Source organism: Oncorhynchus masou, chromosome 1, assembly GCF_036934945.1.
Source record: "Oncorhynchus masou masou isolate Uvic2021 chromosome 1, UVic_Omas_1.1, whole genome shotgun sequence".
Taxonomy (NCBI): domain Eukaryota; kingdom Metazoa; phylum Chordata; class Actinopteri; order Salmoniformes; family Salmonidae; genus Oncorhynchus; species Oncorhynchus masou.
Window position 1 is genome coordinate 13,893,961 of NC_088212.1, and position 25,131 is coordinate 13,919,091.

At 46.4% G+C, this 25,131-nt stretch overlaps 1 protein-coding gene across 1 annotated transcript in view; it reads right to left on the reverse strand.

Annotated features, from left to right (window-relative positions):
* The window catches only part of rhobtb4 (Rho related BTB domain containing 4), a 40,924-nt gene that overhangs the window by 9,897 nt on the left and 5,896 nt on the right, over positions 1–25,131 (reverse strand). The window contains 7 exon segments of the mRNA XM_064944429.1: positions 5,961–6,079; positions 9,806–10,025; positions 10,378–10,952; positions 10,955–11,178; positions 11,416–11,601; positions 13,787–13,890; positions 14,071–14,272. Of these exon segments, the coding sequence (XP_064800501.1) occupies positions 5,961–6,079; positions 9,806–10,025; positions 10,378–10,952; positions 10,955–11,178; positions 11,416–11,601; positions 13,787–13,890; positions 14,071–14,272 (1,630 nt within the window).

Below are 25,131 nucleotides of genomic sequence, written 5' to 3' on the forward strand. Positions count from 1 at the left end.
ACAATTTCTGCAGCATTGAAGGTCCCCAAGAACACAGTGGCCTCCATCATTCTTAAATAGAAGAAGTTTGGCACCAAGACTCTTCCTAGAGCTGGCTAACCCGGCCAAACTGAGCAATCTGGGGAGAAGGGCCCTGGTCAGGGAGGTGACCAAGAACCCGATGGTCACTCTGACAGAGCTCCAGATTTCCTCTATGGAGATGGGAGAACTTCCAGAAGGACAACCATTTCTGTAGCACTCCACCAATCAGGCCTTTATGGTAGAGTGGCCAGACGGAAGCCACTCCTCAGTAAAAGGCACATGACAGCCCGCTTGGAGTTTGCCAAAAGACTCTGAGACCATGCGAAACAAGATTCTCTGGTCTGATGAAATCAAGATTGAACTCTTTGGCCTGAATACCAAGCTTCATGTCTGGAGGAATCCTGGCACCATCCCTACGGTGAAGCACGGTGGTGGCAGCATCATGCTGTGGGGATGTTTTTCAGTGGCAGGGACTGCGAGACTAGTCAGGATCGAGGGAAAGATGAACGGAGCAAAGTACAGAGAGATCCTTGATGAAAACCTTCTCCCGAGCACTCAGGACCTCAGACTGGGGCTAAGGTTCACCTTCCAACAGACAACAACCTTACGCACACACCCAAGATAACGCAGGAGTGGCTTTGGGACAAGTCTCTGAATGTCTTTGAGTGGCCCAGCCAGAGCCCGGACTTGAACCTGATCAAACATCTCTGGAGAGACCTGCAGTGATGCTCCCCACTCAACCAGCTTGAGAGGATCTGCTGAGAAGAATGGGAGAAACTCTCCAAATCCAGGTGTGCCAAGCTTGTAGTGTCATACCCAAGAAGACTTGAGGCTGTAATCGCTGCCAAAGGTGCTTCAACAAAGTAGTGAGTAAAGGGTCTTGAATACTTATGTAAATGTGATATTTCAGTTGTTTATTATTTATAAAAAAAACATTTTTGCTTTGTCATTATGGGGTATGGTGTGTAGATCAATGAGGATAAAACCTTGGAGATGAAGGGTTGTTCGTCTCCAGTTGAGGAGTACGTTTTGAGCCTGCGAAAGATGAAAGTCCCGCCTTACCAGGGGGTCACTGACTCTATCTTGTTACCCCACTGGGCCTGCCCCTACAGATGGCATAGACGGCCTAGATGTCTTTGTGGGATAGAGCTGGAAGCAGAGCTGTGAAAGGGACCGAGGAAAAGACACCTCTGATTGGATCATGAGAAAAGAGCATTTACGTATGCACACCCAAAACGGAGCCGGATCAACATGAAAGAACAGCTAATGTGTCTGCAAATAAGGACAATAAAACTACAGCTACAGAAAATAAGTTAATGTCCACTCACTGTCTGTGGCTCACTGTGTCCCACTCCAATAACATGGTCTGTCGTTGGAGCAGCACACAGGCTGACCAGAGCTACTCATACAGGTAGAGTGGGCCGGCTGGAGGTGCCCTAGACATCAGTCATTTTCCCGATGACACAACAGTGGTAGGCCTGATCACCGACAACGACGAGACAGCCTATAGTGAGGAGGTCAGAGACCTGACTGTGTGGTGCCAGAACAACAACCTCTCCCTCAACGTGATCAAGACAAAGGTGTTGACTGTGGACTCCAGGAAGAAGAGGACTGAGCACACCCTCATTCTCATCGACGGGGCTAAAGTGGAGCAGGTTGGGGGATTCAAGATCCTTGGCATCCACATCAGCAACAAACTAACATGGTCCAAGCACACAAAGACAGTCATGAAGAGGGCACAACAATACCTATTCCCCCTCAGGAGACTGAAAAGAATTGGCATGGATCATCAGATTCTCGAAAGGTTTTAAAGCTGCACCATCGAGAGCATCCTGACTGGTTGCATCACTGCCTGGTATGGCAACTGTTTGGCCTCAGAGGGTAGTTTGTACGGCCCAGTACATCACTGGGGCCAAACTTCCAGCCATCCAGGACCTCTATACAAGGTGGTGTCAGAGGAAGGCCCTAAATATTGTCAGACTCCAGCCCCCCTAGTCATAGACTGTTCTCTTTTCTACCGCACGGCAAGCGGTACCGGAGCGCCAAGTTAAGGTCGAGGATTCTAAACAGCTTCTACCCCCAAGCCATCTTATCAAATGGCTACCCAGACTATTTGCATTGCCCCCCCCTCCCTTCTACACTGCTGCTACTCTCTGTTTATTATATATGCATAGTCACTTTACCTCTACCTACATATACATATTACCTCAATTACCTCCACACCGGTGCCCCCGCACATTGACTCTGTACTGGTACCCCCTGTATATAGCCTCCACATTGACTCTGTACCGGTACCCCCTACATATAGCCTCGCTATTATTATTTTACTGCTGCTCTTTAATTATTTCTTACTTTTATCTCTTACTTTTTATAGGTATTTTCTTAAAACCACATTGTTGGTTAAGTTTGTAAGTAAGTATTTCACCTGACAAAGAAATTTCGATTTGATATGTTGCCAGTCGGCCAAAAGTGTGTTTCTCTCCTAAGAGGAGAGCAAACAAAGGTACACTTATTCCCACAGCCACAAGTGAAGGCCAAAGGCTTACGGGGACAATTTGGGGAGTGATAGAAAGAACTTCTGGGACTGTCAGACCATGGTAACTCCCTTTTCATCTTCTCCCCCTGCCCTCCCACAAACGCATGCAGCATATAGAACATTAAAAAAACTACACCACCCTGGCCACTAGGTGTCACGAAAGTATAAATGTGGTTGGCTTTAGATAAGTACAAACCATGGCACATTTACATGTTCCTCCTTTAGCAGACACTCTTACCCAGAGCGACTTACAGGAGAAATTAGGGTTAAGTGCCATGATCAAGGGGCATATAGACAGATTTTTCACCTTGTCAGCTCTGGGATTCGAACCAGCGAGCTTTCGATTACTGGCCCAACGCTCTTAACTGTTAGGCTCTTTGCTGCCCTAGGTAGTGATTCAATTAAATGGTATTCTATGTTTTCAACCTTTCAGCCCAATTGGATGTTCAAATGGTTGGATTAAAAAGGGACGAGACATTTTAAAGTCTCAGAGCAGTCTCAACACCACTATTGAGTATTGCCTTGTGGTTTACGCTACAGTAGTAGGTGGGAAGAGCCATGGGACCCACAGGGGTCCTTCCTCAGTCCCAGGGGTGCCCCTCACCTGCCTGTCTCTGTGCCAATTAGGTGAATGTCAGCCTGGCAATGACCCTTCATTATGGCAGAAAAGGTTGAGGCAAAGACACAGGAGGCCGCTCCAGTTCAAAGCTCCTAAACACACACAAGTCCTTATTCCTCATCAGAATGGCATTCAAACCAAACTATCCAATCAGGGAGGGGTTTATTGAGTTAAACGTGATCTTTTATATGTGGAAACGTGTGTGTGTGGGGGGGGGTGACTGACAAGGACACAGCAGGCTGGCAGGCTGCTGACACAGCAGATCGTAACAGTGGGACCAGAATAGAAGCGTTATCACAGCACCTCGTGAATACAAACAGTGACAGGCTAAAGATATGAATGAGAGCAATGAGAGAGGAGTTGGTGAGAAGAGTCAGGGTGAAATGTGTTAAAGTAACAGTCCTGTGAAAATGTCACTTTTAAAAGCTCAATCTGTTAACCTGTACACTAATAATGTTGTTGACTCATCCTATACTCGTACTTGTGGCCAAAGTATAAATTAGGGAAAAACCACCTCAAAAGCCTCATAGTGCCGAGCGACTAGAGCTTTTTGAGGTCGGTTCGGCTTCAGTTTGATTATTAAAAAATATTCACGTTTTCAATTTCGGTTTCAAATTTGTATTTAATCATGTATTATGAAATAATTACATACAAATTATTCTAGAGCTTTTTAATGGAAATTCCAAAGTAAAAAATAGTGAACATTCAATTGCCAAAACATAGAAAATATTCCATTCTCTGTCAGGTCTACATTGAATAGACATCAATTGAAAAACAGGAAATTACAATGAAGTAATAAACGTTTTTAAATGGATGACTTTATTATTTTTCATTCCTTAAAAGTAATCATCTCATCTCTGCTCAGGCAGTAGCAGCCAGACAATGTTCTCTCTGCTTCCCATACTGTACAGTCTTTAGGCTCAATATTTGCTTAATAAACAACTTTAATTTTTCTCTAGAGAAACTGCACGTTGGGTTCAGAAAAAAACAACCGACATGGGTCAATAAGTTGTTTAATTTCCGGGAAAATAAAAACGAAATGTCGGTTAATCGCTCAGCACTAAAAGCCCCACCACAAATTTGTATCTCAAACAGTTTCAAAAATGCTTGCTTTTTCCTCATAGACAATGTCATGTTTTTGGCCGAGACGTCTTATTGGCTGAGCAGTCCAATCAGCTGTTTACTTGTCATGAATATTTTAATTGACCTGTATATGCCCACACCATTCAAACACAGAAAAGCTGCTTTTAAACATACTTAATAAACAATTAATGGAATAAAAACATTTGCACTAATATTGTAATTAACTATAGGTAGGTAATATTTCATAGAAATCTGGAAACACTGGACAGCTATTTTAAAGACAGATCGCACTGTGTTAGCTGATGGCAGACAGACAGTCTCAGTCCAACACACTCTGAAACAGAGGCCAGACAAGTCACAGTACACTACAGTACAACGATTGGTCCGAGACTCCCAAGGTCACACGCCTCTCCACGCCTCTCTGATGCCTAGCCATGCCCACAACCATAGCCACATCTGTCTCACTCCAAGGGAGGCTTTGTCTATGCACCTCAAGGCCAGCCCGCTAAGCAGGGGAAGCGTTTGCTGCTGAGATTTTAAACACCACGATCATTGCTGCATCACTATGGAAATCTTTCACACAAAGACAAATGCTGGTTGGCCTCACATTGTCCAGAGCCTCAGTCTTTGTTAGATGTACTATGCCAACCAAACGCCATAAAGATTGTCACAATGGGGACAAAGCCACACGGGTTACCATGGATACAACAACCTCTTAGCCTCCCAGTCTCCACCTTCGAGCACGTAGCACACCATGACCCTGTCCACTCCTCCCTCTCTGTGGACTCTGGCTGTAAGAGTATCCAGAGGGCCTGTCCAGCGTCCTGTTTCCTGTGGCTGCCTGCTTCCTGGCAGGGCCGTAACTCAAAGCCTGTGGGGCCTGGACTGTAACCGTACCTGGGGGATCCAGTTCTCCAGAAGGGCCCAGGCAGCGGACACCCACAGCATCGAGAGAAAAAGAGCTCCCTCCCTGGGTAGGTTGGCAGCAACGCCCTGGAACAGTCTAGTCTTTCTAGAACCCGAGCCACCAGAGAGAAGCCGGGGGTAACTGGACACGCTGCAGGCTCAGTGCCTGCATAGTTTCTCATGAGCGGCTCTCTAACATGAATGCATGTCATCTTACACCTTTGTCTTGGGGTCAAATGTCAAAGAAAAAAGATCTCTAAAAGCGGTCCCTTTAAGATACATATTGTCCTCTCGTCTACCACCTCTTGCAGTCTAAGCCTCCCTCCTCAGCCTCTTCTCCAGCCATCCGATGAGGCTGTGACGAGTGTGTTGATAACAGACAGGAATGTGGGCAGTATGTCTGGTTAGCTGTGATGTGATATTTTAATATTCTCACGCTGCCTCTTCTCCAACAAGTATGTGTAAAGAGGAAATGACACGGGCCCTCAACCCAGAAAGTGCTGAGGTGAGCCGACTTCCTGCCGCATCTGCTCAGACGCAGAACCGTCTGACCTGCTCGCTTTGGACCATGTTTCTGGCTGTGTGCAACGCCAGTACTGTACATATTGTTGGTTAGCATGGCAGTTGGCTGTGAGCCCCCAGGGGAGGCTTATAGTATAGTGTGCTTTCAACACAACCACGGGTGAAACACAGCTTTACAGATCACAGTGCTGGCCAGCCTCATGCACCCCCCACCCCACCTCTACAAACACACTTAAATACAACCCATCCTTACCGAATCTCTTTCACACTCACCTCCTTGATGTAGCTCTCCATGAAGGATCCGCGGAACATAGCGGCCATCCAGTCACAGCTGGAGATGAGCAGAGGCTTGTGAGCCGGCAGGTAGCCATCGTCCAGGCAGAACACCACATCTAAAACGGGAGGGAAAAGAGCTCTCATCTCGGAGTGAACCACAGAGTCGAGGCTACAGAGGGGAAGACAGACGGACGGGGACACACAGGGATATACGCAGACAGACGGACGGGGACACACAGGGATATACGCAGACAGACAGACGGGGACACACAGGGATATACGCAGACAGACGGACGGGGACACACAGGGATATACGCAGACAGACGGACGGGGACACACAGGGATATACGCAGACAGACGGACGGGGACACACAGGGATATACGCAGACAGACGGACGGGGACACACAGGGATATACGCAGACAGACGGACGGGGACACACAGGGATATACGCAGACAGACGCACACAGAAACAGAGACAGGTAGACAGACAGAGAAATGGAAAGGTGAAAGGTAGACAGAACTCTATTTGACACAGGGTGCAAGGGAGGGAGATGGAAGGACATAGTACAAAACAGAGTTGAGATACTAAGATTGAAACCTATATAGACTTTTGAAGCTGTCCAGATAGCTTGCATCCTACCTAACTACACTGTCTGTAAGTGCTCGGACTGTGGCTCTATTCTGTTTGGATACCCAAGGAATCAGTGTTGGGGAGTAGTGAATGACATTTAACTCCATTTGGCTGTAGCTTGGTAGTAGTTTAACTAAATTCAAATCTTGTTAGTGTTTTCAGTAGTTTAATTACTTTTTTTGTAGCTAACTACTGGAACTACATACTAGTCTTTTTGCAAAAAAACAATATGGGTAAAGTAGGTAAGAATTTACTTTTCCTTCATCAGACCTGCCTAATTCTCACTTGAAACATTGTTGTTGTGTTTAATACGAGAAATTACATTCTGTTAACATCTGACTACAGAGCGATTAAGGCAGCCCTCAGCACCTCTCTGATTCAGAGGGGTTGGGTTAAATGTGGAAGACATGTCAGTTGAATACATTCAGTTGGACAACTGACTAGGTTTCCTTTAAAAAAAATTTTTTATTACATATGATAATTTTTCAGGAATTAGTTTGGACGTAGTGAACTACTTTTTCAAATTAACTTCAGTTAAGTAAATTATATTTTTCTTAAAAGATAGCTTTAGTGTAGCTTAAGTTCTTCCAGTGTGAAGTAATTGGTAGCTTGATAAATTATATTTTCAGGCTAGCTTCCCCAACTTTGTCATTCTAAAGAAATAAACCATCTAAGAAGAAACTAAACCAATCACAAGGGCAGACCTATAGGCCTCGCTAATCTGTATGGGGCATAGAACCCACTAGAACGAGTAGCCTAAATCAGATCTATTCAGGAGGTATATTTAAGCAATAAAGCATGAGGAGTGGCCGATATGGCCAATACACCATGGCTAAGGGCCGTTGTTACGCACGACGCAACGCGGGGTGCTTGGATACAGTCCTTAGTCTTGGTATATTGGCCACATACCACAAACCCAGAGGTGCCTTATTGGTATTATAAACTGGTTACCTATGTAATTAGAGCAGTACAAATAAATGTTTTGACATACCTGTGGTAAATACCACAGCTGTCAGCCAATCAGCATTCAGGGCTTGAACCAAGCAGTTTATAATAAAAAAACAAATTCCCACAGAAACAGACATCGTGACAACAATAGAAAGATTGTAGTAGCCACCTGAAGGTCAAAGAGGCTGCATGTAGTAGAGGTCGACCGATTAATCGGAATGGCCGATTAATTAGGACCGATTTCAAGTTTTCATAACATTCGGAAATCGGTAAAAAAAAATTACACCTTTGTTTAATCTTTATTTAACTAGGAAAGTCAGTTAAGAACACATTCTTACTTTCAATAATGGCTTAGGAATGGTGGGGTAACTGCCTCATTCAGGGGCAGAACGACAGATTTTTACTTTGTCAGCTCGGGGGATTCAATCTTGCAACCTTAGAGTTAACTAGTCCAACGCTCTAACCACCAGCCTCTCATTGCATTTCACGAGGAGCCTGCCTTTCCGCGAATGCAGTAAGCCAAGGTAAGTTTAATGCTAGCTAGCAACTTATCTTATAAAAAACACAATCAATCAATCATAATCACCAGTTAACTACACATGGTTGATGATATTACTAGTTTATCTAGCGTGTCCAGCATTGCATATAATCGATGCTGTGCGTATTTGTGAAAAAGGACTGTCGTTGCTCCAATGTGTACCTAACCATAAACATCAATGCCTTTCTTAAAATCAATACACAGAAGTATATATTTTTAAACCTGCATATTTAGCTGAAAGAAATCCAGGTTAGCAGGCAATATTAACCAGGTGAAATTGTGTCACTTCTCTTGCGTTCATTGCACGCAGAGTCAGTGTATATGCAACAGTTTGGACCGCCTAATTTGCCTGAATTTTACGCAATAACATTGAAGGTTGTGCAATGTAACAGGAATAATTAGACTTATGGATGCCTCCCCTTAGATAATATACGGAACGGTTCCTGAAAGAATAAACGTCTTGTTTTCGAGATGATAGTTTCCGGATTCGACCATATTAATGACCTAAGGCTTGTATTTCTGTGTGTTATCATGTTATAACTAAGTCTATGATTTGATAGAGCAGTCTGACTGAGTGATGGTGGGCACCAGCAGGCTCGTAAGCATTCATTTAAACAGCACTTTAGTGTGTTTGCCAGCAGCTGTTTATGACTTCAAGCCTATCAACTCCCGAGATTAGACTGGTGTAACCGATGTGAAATGGCTAACTAGTTAGCGGGGTGCGCGCTAATAGCGTTTCAAACGTCACTCGCTCTGAGACTTGGAGTAGTTGTTCCCCTTGCTCTGTAAGGGCCGTGGATTTTGTGGAACGATGGGTAATGCTGCTTCGGTGGCTATTGTCGATGTGTTCCTGGTTCGAGCCCAGGTAGGGGAGAGGAGAGGGACGGAAGCTATACTGTTACACTGGCAATTCTAAAGTGCCTATAAGAACATCCAATAGTCAAAGGTTAATAAAATACAAATGGTATAGAGAGAAATAGTCCTATAATAACTACAACCTAGAACTTCTTACCTGGGAATATTGAAGACTCATGTTAAAAGGAACCACCAGCTTTCATATGTTCTCATGTTCTGAGCAAGGAACTGAAACGTTAGCTTTCTTACATGGCACATATTGCACTTTCTTTTCCAACACTTTGTTTTTGCATTATTTAAACCAAATAGAACATGTTTCATTATTTATTTGAGGCTAAATTGATTTTATTGATGTATTATATTAAGTTAAAATAAGTGTTCATTCAGTATTGTTGTAATTGTCATTATTACAAATGAATAATAAATAAAAATGGTCCGATTAATCGGTACAGGCTTTTTTTGGTCCTCCACTAATCAGTATCAGTATCGGTGTTGAAAAATCATAATCGGTCGACCTCTAACATGTACTATATAGATAGAATACGACTCTCACCTTGTGGGAAATGCTATAGCCAACATGCACACAGACCGAAGAACCCAGACAAAAGTGATACACAGAAACGCATAGGAATGGCACACATAAGGACAAACGGATAAAAGCTCAGCAACACATGTTTAGAGCAATGACACCAAATGGACTCATTTGATGGAGGACACCAGGATACACAAACACACACAGATATTGCATATAGGAAAAACCATAGATCCAGACGTGTGAATCCACACACACACACACACACACACACACACACACACACACACACTAGAGAATCTCTGATGACGCAGCAATTGGAGGCAGTGTGTTTACCAGCGAAGGTGCCCTTGCTAAGGCACTCTTTGATGCGGTTGGCTCGACGGACGTGGAAGGCCTTGGTGATCTCCTGATTCATGAAGCTCTCACGATTCAGCACATTGGCCACCATCATCCTCAGGTCAAACACCTCCAGCAGCTCAGCAATGGTGGCCACCTGCATCAGATCCCCACGGCCCTCATCCAGACTGCCTGTGTAGAGGTACTGCAGCACCGCCTGAAACCACCACACAGTTGAAATATAATCACCCTCTCGACCTATCGGAATCGAGTATTAGCTGTGGTATAAATCAAGTGAATAAACACCACTTCAGGTGTATGGATTCACTTCAGTCTAATAACCTTTCATTAGAATTCTGCATCTTTGTTTCCCTAAAATGTGTTATGGTTATGCCGACTAGTAGAGGGCACTCTTCAAAGTGCTCGAAGAAGATGATACAATCCTGGAGCAGTATAGGGAATGAAAACCTCACGGTGAGCTGGTTTTGTATTAATACGGGGATTTAAGCAGATGCTATTATCCAAAGCTACTTGCAAGACTTGATGTTGTTGCTGCGATCTGATCTTACCTGGAAGGGTTCTCCCTGTATGAGACCGTCCATGGAGACCACGGTCATGAGGCGTGGTCGCCCCGTCTCGGGGTCAGCTACGTGCTCCAGGTACACACTCAGGAAGCCCCTCCCCCAGCCAGAAAGGCCACGGCCGGCCCCCAGGGGCCCCACGGAGCACTGGCTCCTGGCGGGGAGTGCGTTATCACTTTTGGAAGTCCTCAGGGAGCCCTGCTGGAGCATGGGTGGTCGTTTGATTCCCCTGGCTCCACCCTCCCCATCATTATCGATGTCCAAGCTCTTAGTACGCCCTGCCTGCTCTTTGGCACCTCTCCTACTCTGTTCATCCTCCTCACCGCTCTCGGCGCGCTCATCTCCCTCCCAATCCGCCTCGATGGCCAGCAGATCCAGGGTGAAGAGGTCGTAGAACTTGGAGCAGGAGGTGGCCAGGTAGACTTTGTGTGCGAAGACACGCGTGGCGCCGCCTTGGAGTAGGAAGAGGACATCGGCGCAAAGCGGTTGGCAGAGGAGGGAGTCGGGGGCTTCTCCGTCGATGGGAGGGGGGTCAGGGATGCCCACCACAGGGCGTGGGGGCCGGGGGGCAAGAAGGGGGCCTGGAGGAGGGGCCGCTGGACTCTCTTCAGGTGGGACTTCCAGAACTGAAGGTGACGGCGGGAGATGAGAGCGGAACGGATGGCGTTGTCGAACACATCCTTGACCCCAAACTGGGCCACGATGCTGGTCTCGTAGTAGGGAATGCCCAGCTCCTTGGCCACCTCGTGCCCTCTCTCTGGAGGCAGGATGTCTGTGGGCTTGATGGGTCTGAGGACAAGGGGAGAGGAGAGGGTTAGGGCATTAGCAGAGTGGTAGGTCTCTAATGAAAGGATTGTGCTGACAGAAGCTATGGACAGAGAAAAGGTGAAACAGGTATGTTTGCGTTTCAATCAAATGCTGCACATGCAGCCAATGTGATGGGTGTGATGTGTGTGATGTGATGTGTGATGGGAGTTCTGCAGTGAATTTTGCCCGTGTCAGCAGCATGGATGATAGCGGTCTCACTTGGCCAGGGGTCTGCGGGCACGGTTCACAGCCTCCAGGTCGGCGTAGCGCAAGTCCAGCTGGCAGCCCACCAGGATGATAGGGGTGCGGGGACAGAAGTGCTTGATCTCAGGGTACCACATGGTGCGGACGTGACGCAGGGAGTTGGGGTTGGCCAGGGAGAAACACAGCACTACCACGTCAGACCTGCACCACGCACAGAAAAGACAGCGGGAGAGAGAGGGTAATGTAGGAGGGGAGAGGTCCATTCCTGTCTGAGGTTCATATGACAAGAGTCTGCTACTAGGCAGTGTACTTGTTTTTGAAAGAAAAGCAATTTTTTTGTCCATTAAAATACTCCTGTGTTCCAATGGCACATTGTTAGCTAGTCCAAGTTTATCATTTTAAAAGGCCAATTGATCACATTAGAAAACCCTTTTGCAATTATGTTAGCACAGCTGAAAACTGTTGTCTGATTAAAGAAGCAATAAAACTGGCCTTCTTAAGACTAGTTGAGTATCTGGAGCACCAGCATTTGTGAGTTCGATTACAGGCTCAAAATGGCCAGAAACAAATAACTTTCTTCTGAAACTCGTCAGTTTATTCTTGTTCTGAGAAATGATGGCTATTCCATGTGAGAAATTGTCAAGAAACTGAAAATCTGGTACAACGCTGTGTACTACTCCCTTCACAGAACAGCGCAAACTGGCCCTAACCAGAATAGAAAGAGGAGTGGGAGGCCCCGGTGCACAACTGAGCAAGAGGACAAGTAAATTAGAGCGTCTAGTTTGAGAAACAGACACCTCACAAGTCCTCAACTGGCAGCTTCATTAAATAGTACCCGCAAAACACCAGTCTCAATGTCAAAAGTGAAGATTGCTTCTATACCTGCATTGCTTGAGGTTTGGGGTTTTAGGCTGGATTTCTGTACAGCACTTTGAGATATCAGCTGATGTAAAAAGGGCTATATAAATAAATTTGATTTGAAGAGGCGACTCCGGGATGCTGGCCTTCTAGGCAGAGTTGCAAAGAAAAAGCCATATCTCAGACTGGCCAATATAAATAAAAGATTAAGATGGGCAAAAGAACACAGTTATTGTGTACATGCCTTTGCCCTCGTTGTCAAGCCAAACTACAAAGGTCAGCAGGGCTGCTAGCTATCCTCATGTAACCAGAGTGTTTGGTGTTTTTACAGGACATAGAGCGAGGCTGAGATCAAACTCCTGACTGACTGGCTGACTGCTCAGTGTACACACAGCCCAGCAGAGATCCCCCTCAACACACACTTTCCTCGGTTATTAAAGAGCATGCAGGGTGCTACGTCAACCCCTTATGCACTGACATAAGGGTAAAAAAACCTCACCTACTCAGTCTATGGAACGACAAGGTCAAAGGTCAATAATATGTCAACTTCTTTAGAGCCATCTACAAGTAAATGGCACAATAAATGATCAAATAAACTCTATCAGATAGTGTTGGACACAGAGGACAGTGTGAGTGTGCCTATAAGCAGCTGATTGTTGGATAAGGGTGCATGCATGGTGGCCTGTCTAGTGGGTTTAGGGCCAGAGGTTGAGCAGAACAGCACTCGGACAGACCGACAGACAGACGGGCCGCCCCAGAACAGCTGATCTGGCAGTGCCTCTTATCAGCTGACTGCAGGCTGACTGAGCACACACACCGAGTCATTGACCATTTAAAATGCTAGCAGGGCTTTATCCACACACACACGCACGCACGCACGCACGCACGCACGCACGCACACACACACACACACACACACACACACACACACACACACACACACACACACACACACACACACACACACACACACACACACACACACACACACTGACTATTTAAAATGCGCACACACACAGTCACTAAAAAACAGATCCACAAAGTGACAGAGTGACTTGTTATACAAACCCAGCCCCCACCTAACCTGCTCAGTGACTGTGCGCGTGTACATGTGTGTGTCTGTGTGTGGATTAAGCCCTGCCAGCTGGCTGAGTAAGGATCAGTGTTATGCCAGAAGCTTATTGTCTGAATGGCCTGGGTGAGAGGGATAGAGAGATGATTCCATCATGTCTGCCTGCTAGAGGGGAGGTATATTGTATCTAGCTATCAGAACACATTAATAATAGTAGCCATATCAGCCACCATGACTGTACGTGACAGTATGTGTTTGTGTGAACACGTGTGTCCTTCAGCCTAAAAGCCAGGTGAGCTGAATGCTGGTAAATAAATGGTGCCAATTCTTTGCCAATGACCTGAGACCAGCTGGGGGGGGGGGGATCTGGCTGTACAACAAGTACCCTGAGCCCAAAGTACTCACAGCCTCCCAGTGTGTGTGTGTGTGTGTGTGTGTATATATATATCTCCTCACCTGCCATAAGCGAAGCGTCTATCTTTGTGATGGTCACCGAAGGTGTCCCATAGTCTTAGGGAGACACTGACCTCATCCACCACATCCCTAGATCTCTCCAACACCTAGAGGCACAAGCACACATCAATGGAAGAAGTGTGTGTGTATATGTGTAGCTGTGTGTGTGTGTAGGTGTGTGTGTAGGTCTGTGTGTGTATATATGTAGGTGTGTGTGTGTAGGTGTGTGTGTGTGTGTGTGTGTGTGTGTAGGTCTGTGTGTGTGTGTAGCGTGCGTCCATGCTCACCTCCTGGCACACGCGGTACTGGTCGATGGCCCAGACGGTTGGCACGTGGGTGGCGAGCAGCTGGTACTGTGTGAGGGTAGCATTGCAGGCGCGGGCACAGATGAGCCTGGTTTTGCCCACTGCATTGTCCCCTACCACCACACATTTAATAGTTTCCACATTGGGCCTTTCATAGTCTGTGTCTATATCCATGGAGAGGGTCCTGAGAGAGAAAGACAGAGGGAGAGAGAGAGTGGAGGGGGAGAGAGAGAGGGGGGGAGGGGGAGAGAGAAAGAAAGAGCGAGAGAGAGAGTGGAGGGGGAGAGAGAGAGGGGGGAGGGGGAGAGAGAAAGAAAGAGCGAGAGAGAGAGAGTGGAGGGGGAGAGAGAGAGAGGGGGGAGGGGGAGAGAGAAAGAAGGGGGAGAGAGAGAGAGTGGAGGGGGAGAGAGAGAGAGGGGGAGGGGGAGAGAGAAAGAAAGGGGGAGAGAGAGAGAGAGAGCGAGGAGGAGAGAGAGGGGAGAGAGGGGGGGGGGAGGGGGAGAGAGAAAGAAAGAGCGAGAGAGAGAGAGAGTGGAGGGGGAGAGAGAGAGAGGGGGGAGGGGGAGAGAGAAAGAAAGAGCGAGAGAGAGAGAGTGGAGGGGGAGAGAGAGGGGGGGGAGGGGGAGAGAAAGAAAGAGCGAGAGAGAGAGAGTGGAGGGGGAGAGAGAGAGGGGGGGAGGGGGAGGGGAGAGAGAAAGAAAGCGCGAGAGAGAGCGAGACAAAGAGGGGGAGAGAGATTAAGTGAAGAATTCAGTTACAAACGGAACAACACTGACCAGTAATAAGCAACTCCTTCAGAGTGAACACTTGGTACGGAGGCAGAGAAATAAAGAATCAAGCAGCTATTTATGTCATAAAAGAGAGAGAGAATGAGGAAAACACTTCCAGCCTCCTATTTCTCTCAGGCAGGGAGGAGTCAAGCATAACCACTAGTGCCTGCAGCCAATGCACTGTACATTGTGAAGATACACAGCCCCATGATCCACACTCCACAGACAGTCAGCATTTAAAGGAACACACGGTCTCTTCATGAACATGACACGTGTACCGTAGCCATGCCTCCAACCTTGCCGGAGGAGAAAGCCACTTATCAGAGTGGTCCATGATAAACCAGGACCCAGTCCTAGTGGCAAACTCTCTGATGAGTGAATGAGTTCGCTCCATAGAGAATGGTAGAGGACTCTTTGTATTCGTCCCATTATGGCGTCTGTGAGTCCACGGGCAGCACCATTGAAGCCATCTCCATTTTGAAGTAGTCAATTTTCTTCTTTTACTACTACTTCTATGAGTTGGTTAACAAACTGAAAGGGTGCATACTGCCACCTGGAGTGTGTTGTTTGAACAGGTATAAAGACAAGGTTGCCTATTTATGTCTGGTCACGAGTATATTTCATTGGCTGATTCCTCCTGATGACCTGGATGGAATTATGTGATCCTTCCTTAATCCATAGGAAGCCCCACCCAGTTGACTACTTCAAAATGGTGAAAGTCCTACATGCTTAAACAAGCTTATGGTTCGCTCTCATCTGCCGAGGGGCACTCATTAAAAGACCCCCACCCCCTCCTGCCAGCCCTCTTCCTTCCTTCCTCCGTCTCTTTTTCTCTCTCCCTGGCGAGTCTGCTGAGGCAAAGATTGCCTCCTCTTTGAAAACAGAAAGAGGAATAGGAGGCAGTAGCGTTTAGAGAAACAGTGGCATCTGAACAGGGCAGACAGAGTTCTGTGTCTCGGCTCGTCCTGAAACTCTAGTCTAGAGCCACAGCAGCAGAATAGTAAAAGAGCATGTTTCGCTCTGGATAAGAGCGTCTGCTAAATGACTTAAATGTAAATGTAAATGTTTGCACTATGCCAAAAGGAAGTGTTGAAGGAAGTGGTGATGTACAGACAGAGGACAGACCACTTTGACCTCAATCAACAGACAAATGGGTCTGAAAAGCAAGAAGTTTCCCAGTGACTTGTCATGTCTATTATTTAACAGAGAATGCGATGAAAGCGATGATTCATGTGATTGGGTCACACACAGGACAGGACAGTGTCTCCATAGGCTCCCCTATCAGAGTCAGAACACCAACCAACTCCCATCAAGAGTTTGGCTTACTTAAAGCTTCTTCCTTAAAGCTAGAATTCTTAACTGCCACATCTGTTTGGGATATTACAACAACAAAACAAACTGTCCCCCCCTTTGACATCATTGCACGCACAGAATAGAACAGAACAGCAGAATATGCACTGCTACGTTTTTTAACACACTGCTCGACGCATCTCACCTCCGTTTTAACACACTGCTTGACGCATCTCACCTCCGTTTTAACACGCTGCTCGACGCTTCTCACCTCCGTTTTAACACACTGCTCGACGCATCTCACCTTCGTTTTAACACACTGCTCGACGCATCTCACCTCCGTTTTAACACACTGCTCGACGCATCTCACCTCCGTTTTAACACACTGCTCGACGCATCTCACCTCTGTTTTAACACACTGCTCGACACATCCCACCTCCATTTTAACACACTGCTCAACACATCTCACCTCCGTTTTAACACACTGCTCGACACATCTCACCTCCATTTTAACACACTGCTCAACGCATCTCACCTCCGTTTTAACACACTGCTCGACACATCTCACCTCCGTTTTAACACACTGCCCGACGCATCTCACCTCCATTTTAACACACTGCTCGACGCATCTCACCTCCATTTTAACACACTGCTCGACACATCTTACCTCCGTTTTAACACACTGCTCGACACATCTCACCTCCGTTTTAACACACTGCTCGACACATCTCACCTCCGTTTTAACACACTGCTCGACACATCCCACCTCCATTTCCTACACAAAACAATAGCAAAGATGCGACAGTGGCGCTGTTTTTAGACGTTGGTGCACAACACACCATTTCTGACATGTCAAATCAAGGCTGTCAATATTCAGCTCTCATGAGGAATGATCTTATGACATTGGAACAGCAAGCCATGACACCCACAGTCTCAGATTGTTCTGAAATCGTTTCTGTAGTTAAAAACAGATAAGAGTAGCATTCCTGCAACATTATTTTGTTGAAATATAATTTGATCTCTGATTAATTGAGCGAATTGATTGCACCCAAATTGCCCGTTTTAATTTACAGAATGAATATAATATTCAATAAATACAGTAGCTAACATCCAATTTCAAACAAAATGTCTTCTAACAATGAGTAGGATATGAGGAATCCAAAGAAATAGTTAAAAGCCACCCACAGACCCTCCCACACCCATCCCACCCATCAATCAATCAATGTATTAATCAATGCATCAATCAAATGTATTAATAAAACCCTATTTCACATCAGCAGATGTCAAAGTTCTACACAGAAATCCAGCCTAAAACTCCAGAAAGCAATGCAGATGTAGAATCACGGTGGCTAGGAAAAACTAACGGGAAAGGCAGGAACCTAGGAAGAAACCTAGAGAGGAACCAGGCTCTGAGGGGTGGCTAGTCCTCTTCCGGCTGTGCTGGGTGGAAATAACAGTACATGGCCAAGATGTTCAAACGTTCATAAATGACCAGCAGGGTCAGATAATAATAACCACAGTGGTTGTAAAGGGTGCAATAGGTCAGCACCTCAGGAGTAAATGTCAGTTGGCTTTTCATAGCCGAGCATTCAGAGTTCGAGACAGCAGGTACGGTAGAGAGAGATAGTAGAAAACTGCAGGTCTGGGACAAGGTAGCACGTCCGGTGAACAGGTCAGAGTTCCAGGACAGTTGAAACTAGAGCATTAGCACGACCAGGTGGACTGAGGACAGCGAGAAGTCATCAGGCCAGGTGGTCCAGAGGCATGATCCTAGGGCTCAGGTCCTCCGGGAGGGGAAGACCTGAGCAGGCTTATACAGTATCAGCTCTCTGTGTTTGACAAGCATTATTATTGTCATACCTTGTCAATAGACTGCTTACAGTAAGGAAACCAATGTAATTTTGTAATTTGGGTGAACTATCCCTTTATCGCCTAATAGTAGGAACAACACCATTTAGTGGTCAGAACCTGGTAATATCAGGATATACGATGGGACTTAAACCTAACAACTTCCATTGCTGAATACTCAGGGTTTGGGGGGGGGCATTACCAAATTCACTGAGAATACATTACATAGGATGAAGAAACAATACTCCAAGCTGCAGCTCCATAGTACTTGTCAAACATAGAGCTCTGATACTATATACTCATTGTTGTGGTGGGATTCCTCATGTCTAAGTCATTGTTAGAAAAACGTTTGGTCCATATCAGATGTTAGGTACTATATTTATTGAATATGATATGGATCCTATATATTAAAATGTCCAATTTGAATGCAATCAATGAGCTTCATTTCTCAGAGATCAAATTATATTTCAACAAAATAATGTTGCAGGAATGCTACTCTTACCTGTTTCTAACAAAATAAATGATTTCAGAACAATCTGAGATGGTGAGTGTCGAAGTCCTCTTTTTGGTGCTTTTTGAGGTGGACCGACCCAGGAGAGAGAAAGTTGGTTAGACCCCCGTGCTTCACTGAAGGTGATATTGATACGACCAGACCAGACCTGAACAGACCTGCAGTCCTGTCCTACCCCTCTGCCACTCCAACCTACACAAGGTCCCATAAATAGGCTGTTTGAAAGATTCATAGGCTTATTATTGTTCCATTGACGTAGATGCACTTCATCCCTGCCCCGATACACAGTAGCGGATAAAAATGGCATCCATTCATCGGACACACGAGACGACAGGCAGCCGGATATTCAGCTCGCCCCCCTCCCCCACTCATCTCCACCAACTCCTGCTCCTCTCGTCTCATACATTGTTGCTGTTGCTACAGATTGAGACAATATTGCAATAGGCCTAAACAAACAATGTCAGGTCTTGTTTAAGAGCTACAACAAACAGTGTGTTCCCTTTGGAATATTCCATCTCCGTTATCGTCCCAGAGCTGTCAGAGCCAGTGAGCAGCAGGTGTTATTATTACACTGTACCTTAACCTTAGTCGATGTGAGTAGCGGACGGAGTGACTGAACCCGGAGAGATGCAGAGGAACTGAGGGAGTAGTGGCTGTCTATCAAGACTTTATCTGTGCTCCTTCCCTACTTTTCGCTTTGTGTTTGTCTTTCTGAGACACACAGTCAGACGCGTACTGTAGGTCTACGTGAGTCAGTTAATAGTGTGATAGAGAGAGCAGTAATTGTCACGACATTATATCCTTATCTAACAGTTCTTCACTTTAAGGAAAATTACACCCAAAAACAAGATTTGTCAGAAAAGAAGTTTCAAGATATTACATTTTTAAAATACATACAGTACCGGTCATAAGTTTGGACACACATACTCATTCAAGGGTTTCTCTTTATTTTGTATTATTTTCTACATTGTAGAATAATAGTGAAGACATCAAACTATGAAATAACACATATGGAGTCATGTAGTAACCAAAAAAGTGTTCACAATATATTTTATATTTGAGATTCTTCATAGTAGCCAGTCTTTGCTTTGGATACAGCTTTGTACACTCTTGGCATTCTCTAACTATTATTCTACAATGTAGATAATGGTTTCAAAAATTAAGAAAACCCCTGGAATGAGTAGGTGTGTCCAAACTTTTGATGGTGCACTTTGCATCATACCAGATGTATTTATGTATTTTGAAAGTTAAATATTTTCGAAAATGTATTGCTGACATGCAAAACATTTTGGGACTATATCAACAATGGACTAATGAAACAAATAACAAAATATAATTTTAAGGTGGAATTTTTCTTTAATGGTCGTAGCAGCTGCAAGAGGAGCACATCAATAAGAGCTCAGAGTTGCAGATGGAAAGAGCAATAAAGATTAATATTAGACAGTCATCCCTACGGGATCAGCACACCACCGCCCAGGGTTGAGTACAATGTGTTTTGTTTTCCAAGTAAGTCTATGGGGCTGACAGAGAACCTATGTGTAGGACAGAGTGTGTAAGTGAATTTGCATCAATGTATCACATCAGCAGTGTCACAGCTCATTCACCACTGGCTCATGCGTGTTTGTATGTTTGTATTTGAGAGCGTGTCTGCATGTGTAAAAAAAATACAAGGCCTGCCTGAGTGTGTGTGTGTGTGTGTGTGTGTGTGTGTGTGTGTGTGTGTGTGTGTGTGTGTGTGTGTGTGTGTGTGTGTGTGTGTGTGTGTGTGTGTGTGTGTGTACGGTGTTAAGGGTCTCCTGGGTCTGGTGTGTAACAGGCTTAGGCAGGCTGTGAGGCACGGAGATATGAAACTGGGGGCAGAGGACAGTTTCTCAGGGGATCAGACGCTGGATCCCTGGAGCACTACCCCATCGCTCTGTGGCACAGCATCCACCACGCAGAGGGCAGAGAACACATACACACGCACACATTTTAGTCATCTAGCAGGCACTCTTATCCAGACCAATTCCAACTACTGTGTTCATCTTAAGGTAGCTGAGACAACCACATATCAAAGTCACAAACACACAGAGAGGCTGGCTGAGAGGCAGCAGAGGTAACTAGACACTGTGAGAGCTGTGTAGGTTTTCATTCACAGCCAGTGACAGATGCGGAGTAAAGCAGCAGTCTAGACACCATCTGTTAGGCTGTCACCTGTACTACAGCCATTGGAAACGTCAGTGAACAGCAGACACACAGAGGAAGGTGCAAGCCAATACTTCAGGTCTGCTACTAAGACATGTTCCCCCGGAAAAAATAACATAAAAACATCCCAAATCTCTCTACATCAAGCCCTTTTTTACCTCTATATTATGGGGTTGTTTCACCTTGATCTAAGAATGGAAAAGTGAGTAATGAAAGGTGTTAGGACAGGAACAAGTACAAGAAGTCCCACCGCAACCTACTCAGAGTCAACAAAAGGAAAATATAGGAATAAGATGGAATCATATTACACAGGCTCAGACGCCCACTGCATGTGGTAGGGGCTGCAGTCCATTATAGATTACAAAGGAAGACCCAGCCATGATCTGCCCAATGATGCCTCTCTACCAGATGAACTCACTGCATTTTATTCACGCCTTGACAATAACAAGACTGTACCGTGCGTGAGGGCCCTCCAACTACCCAGAGGACTGTGGTGATCTCGCTCTCTGAGGCCTACGTGAGTAAGGTCTTTAATCAGGCGACGGGGCCGGTATTCCAGGGCGCGTTCTCAGAGCATGCGCAGATCAGAGTACAGGCACATTCACTGTCATTTTCAACGTCTCCTTGTCCCAGTCTGTAATCCCCACATGTTTTAAGATGACTACCATCATCCCTGTTCCTAAGAACACTTAAGGCTTCAAGGCACAATGACTGTGGCACCGACATCTGTAATCATGAAAAGCTTTGAAAGGCTGGTTATGACACACATCAACTCCACCATCCCAGTTTTTCACAATTACTGACATTTAATCCTAGTAAAAATGTTCTGTATTAGGTCAATTAGGATCACCACTTTATTTTAAGAATGTGAAATGTCAGAATAATAGTAGAGAGAATAATTTATTTCAGCTTTTATTTCTTTCATCACATTCCCAGTGGGTCAGAAGTTTACATACACTCAATTAGTATTTGGTAGCATTGCCTTTAAATTGTTTAACTTGGGTCAAACATTTCAGGTTGCCTTCCACAAGCTTCCCACAATAAGTTGGGTGAATTTTGGCACATTCCTCCTGACAGAGCTGGTGAATCAGTTTGTAGGCCTCCTTGCTCGCACACGCTTTTTCAGTTCTGCCCACAAATTTTCTATAGGATTGAGGTCAGGGCTTTGTGATGGCCACTCCAAAACCTTGACTTTGTTGTCCTTAAGCCACTTTGCCACAACTTTGGAAGTATGCTTGGGGTCATTGTCCATTTGGAAGACCCATTTGCCACCAAGCTTTAACTAATATCTTGAGATGTTGCTTCGATATATCCACATAATTTTCCTCTCTCATGATGCTATCCAGTCCCCCCTGCAGCAAATGACCCCCACAACATGATGTTGCCACTCCCGTGCTTCACGGTTGGGATGGTGTTCTTCGGCTTGCAAATATCCCCCTTTCTACACCATTGTCCCCTCCAAGCTGGTCACCAAGCAAGATGACACAGCCTACAGGGAGGAGGTCAGTGACCTGTTAGTGTGGTTTTGGGACAACAACCTCTCCCTCAAAGTCAGTAAGACCAAGGAGCTGATAGTGGACTAGAGGAAACATTGACAGGGCTGCAGTGGAGGGGGTCAAGAGCTTCCATGGTCCACTCACACAGTCATAAAGAAGGTGCAACAGCGTCTCTTCCCCCTCAGGAGGTTGAAAAGGTTTGGCATGGCCCCTCAATTCCTAAAAATGTTCTACAGCTGAACCATTGAGAGCATGTTGACTGGCTGCATCACTGCTTGGTATGCCAACTGCACCGCCCTCGGTCGCATGGCACTACAGAGGGTGGTGCGGACAGCCCAGTACATCACTGGGACCGAGCTCCCTGCCATCCAGGACCTCTATCAGGCAGTGTGAAAGGAAGTCCCGGAAAATTGTTAAAGACTCCAGCCACCAAAGTCATAGACAGTTCTCTCTGCTTCCGCATGGCAAGTGGTACCGGTGCATCAAATCTGACACCAACAGGCTCCCGAACAGCTTCTATCCCCAAGCCATAAGATTGCTAAACAGCTCACAGAATGGCTACATTGACTACCTGAGTTGACCATTGTATTTTATTTTTGCACTGACTCAAGACTCAACACCCACGCACACTGACACTCCAACACACACATAACACATGCACACACATTTACAATGACTCTACACACACACACAATCATCATATATGAGGTTGCTACTCTGTTTATCATATATCCTGATGCCTAGTCACCTTACCACTATACATATCTACCTGTATTACTCCAGTATCCCTGCACATTGTAAATAAGAGTGTCTCAGTGTGGGTTTGGTTGTGTCAGTGCAGTGCGAGCATTCATACCTCTCCCAATGCTCCCTCCCCTTCGCCATCCAACACTCTTTTCGCTGTTTTAATTTTTTTATATTTTTTTCCCACCCCTTTTTTCTCCCTAATTTCATGGTATCCAATTGGTAGTTACAGTCTTGTCTCGTCGCTGCAACTCCCGTACGGACTCGGGAGAGGCGAATGTTGAGAGCCATGCGTCCTCCGAAACACAACCCAACCAAGCAGCACTGCTTCTTGACACAATGCACATCCAACCCGGAAGCCAGCCGCACCTATGTGTCGGAGGAAACACCACACACCTGGTGACTGTGTCAGCGTGCACTGTGCCCGGCTCGCCACAGGAGTCGCTAGTGCACGATGAGACGAGGATATCCCTGCCGGCCAAACCATCCCTAACCCAGACGACGATGGGCCAATTGTGCGCCGCACCATGAGCCTCCCGGTTGCGGCCGGCTGCGACAGAGCCTAGGCTCGAACCCAGAGCCTCTAATGGTACAGCCTTAGACCACTGCGCCACTCGGGAGGCCTCTTTGCAGTGTTTCTATTGAGCACCTTCCCTATCTCCTTTCTCTCTCGCACCACTCGATTACACAGCTATTCCCTCCCTGGGTGTTACTCTCTGTCCTTAGTTTAAGTATTCTTTTTCACACCCATTGCCCACTCTCTCTACCCACTGTCCCTCCCTTCCTGGCTTACCTTCTTGCTCCAGACTCCTCCCAGATCTCTCTCAGCCTGGCTAATGTGGTCTACCGGAAACAGCCTGGCCACGCACCGGTCTACCGGAAACAGCCTGGCCACGCACCGGTCTTCCGGAAACAGCCTGGCCACACACCGGTCTACTGTAAACAGCCTGGCCACGCACCGGTCTACTGTAAACAGCCTGGCCGACAGCCTGGCCGCGCACTGGTCTACTGGAAACAGCCTGGCCGCGCACCGGTCTACTGGAAACAGCCTGGCCACGCACCGGTCTACTGTAAACAGCCTGGCCACGCACCGGTCTACTGTAAACAGCCTGGCCGCGCACCGGTCTACTGTAAACAGCCTGGCCGCGCACCTGTCTACTGTAAACAGCCTGGCCTCGCACCAGTCTACTGTAAACAGCCTGGCCAAGCACCAGTCTACTGGAAACAGCCTGACCGCTGTGGTCTGCTGTAAACAGCCAGGCTGCTGTGGTCTACTGTAAACAGCCTGGCTAATGTGGTCTACTGTAAACAGCCTGGCTAATGTGGTCTACTGTAAACAGCCTGGCTAATGTGGTCTACTGTAAACAGCCAGGCTGCTGTGGTCTACTGTAAACAGCCTGGCTAATGTGGTCTACTGTAAACAGCCTGGCTAATGTGGTCTACTGTAAACAGCCTGGCTAATGTGGTCTACTGTAAACAGCCAGGCTGCTGTGGTCTACTGTAAACAGCCTGGCTAATGTGGTCTACTGTAAACAGCCAGGCTGCTGTGGTCTACTGTAAACAGCCTGGCTAATGTGGTCTACTGTAAACAGCCAGGCTGCTGTGGTCTACTGTAAACAGCCTGGCTAATGTGGTCTACTGTAAACAGCCAGGCTGCTGTGGTCTACTGTAAACAGCCTGGCTAATGTGGTCTACTGTAAACAGCCTGGCTAATGTGGTCTACTGTAAACAGCCTGGCTAATGTGGTCTACTGTAAACAGCCTGGCTGCACTGGTCTACTGTAAACAGCCTGGCCCCTGTGGTCTGCTGTAAACAGCCAGGCTGCTGTGGTCTACTGGAAACAGCCTGGCCCCTGTGGTCTGCTGTAAACAGCCTGGCCGCTCACCGGTCTACTGGAAACAGCCTGGCCGCTCACCGGTCTACTGGAAACAGCCTGGCCGCTCACCGGTCTACTGGAAACAGCTTGGCCACGCACCAGTCTACTGTAAACAGCTTGGCCACGCACCAGTCTACTGTAAACAGCTTGGCCACGCACCAGTCTACTGTAAACAGCCTGGCCACGCACCAGTCTACTGTAAACAGCTTGGCCACGCACCAGTCTACTGTAAACAGCTTGGCCACGCACCAGTCTACTGTAAACAGCCTGCCACGCACCAGTCTACTGTAAACAGCCTGGCCACACACCGGTCTACTGTAAACA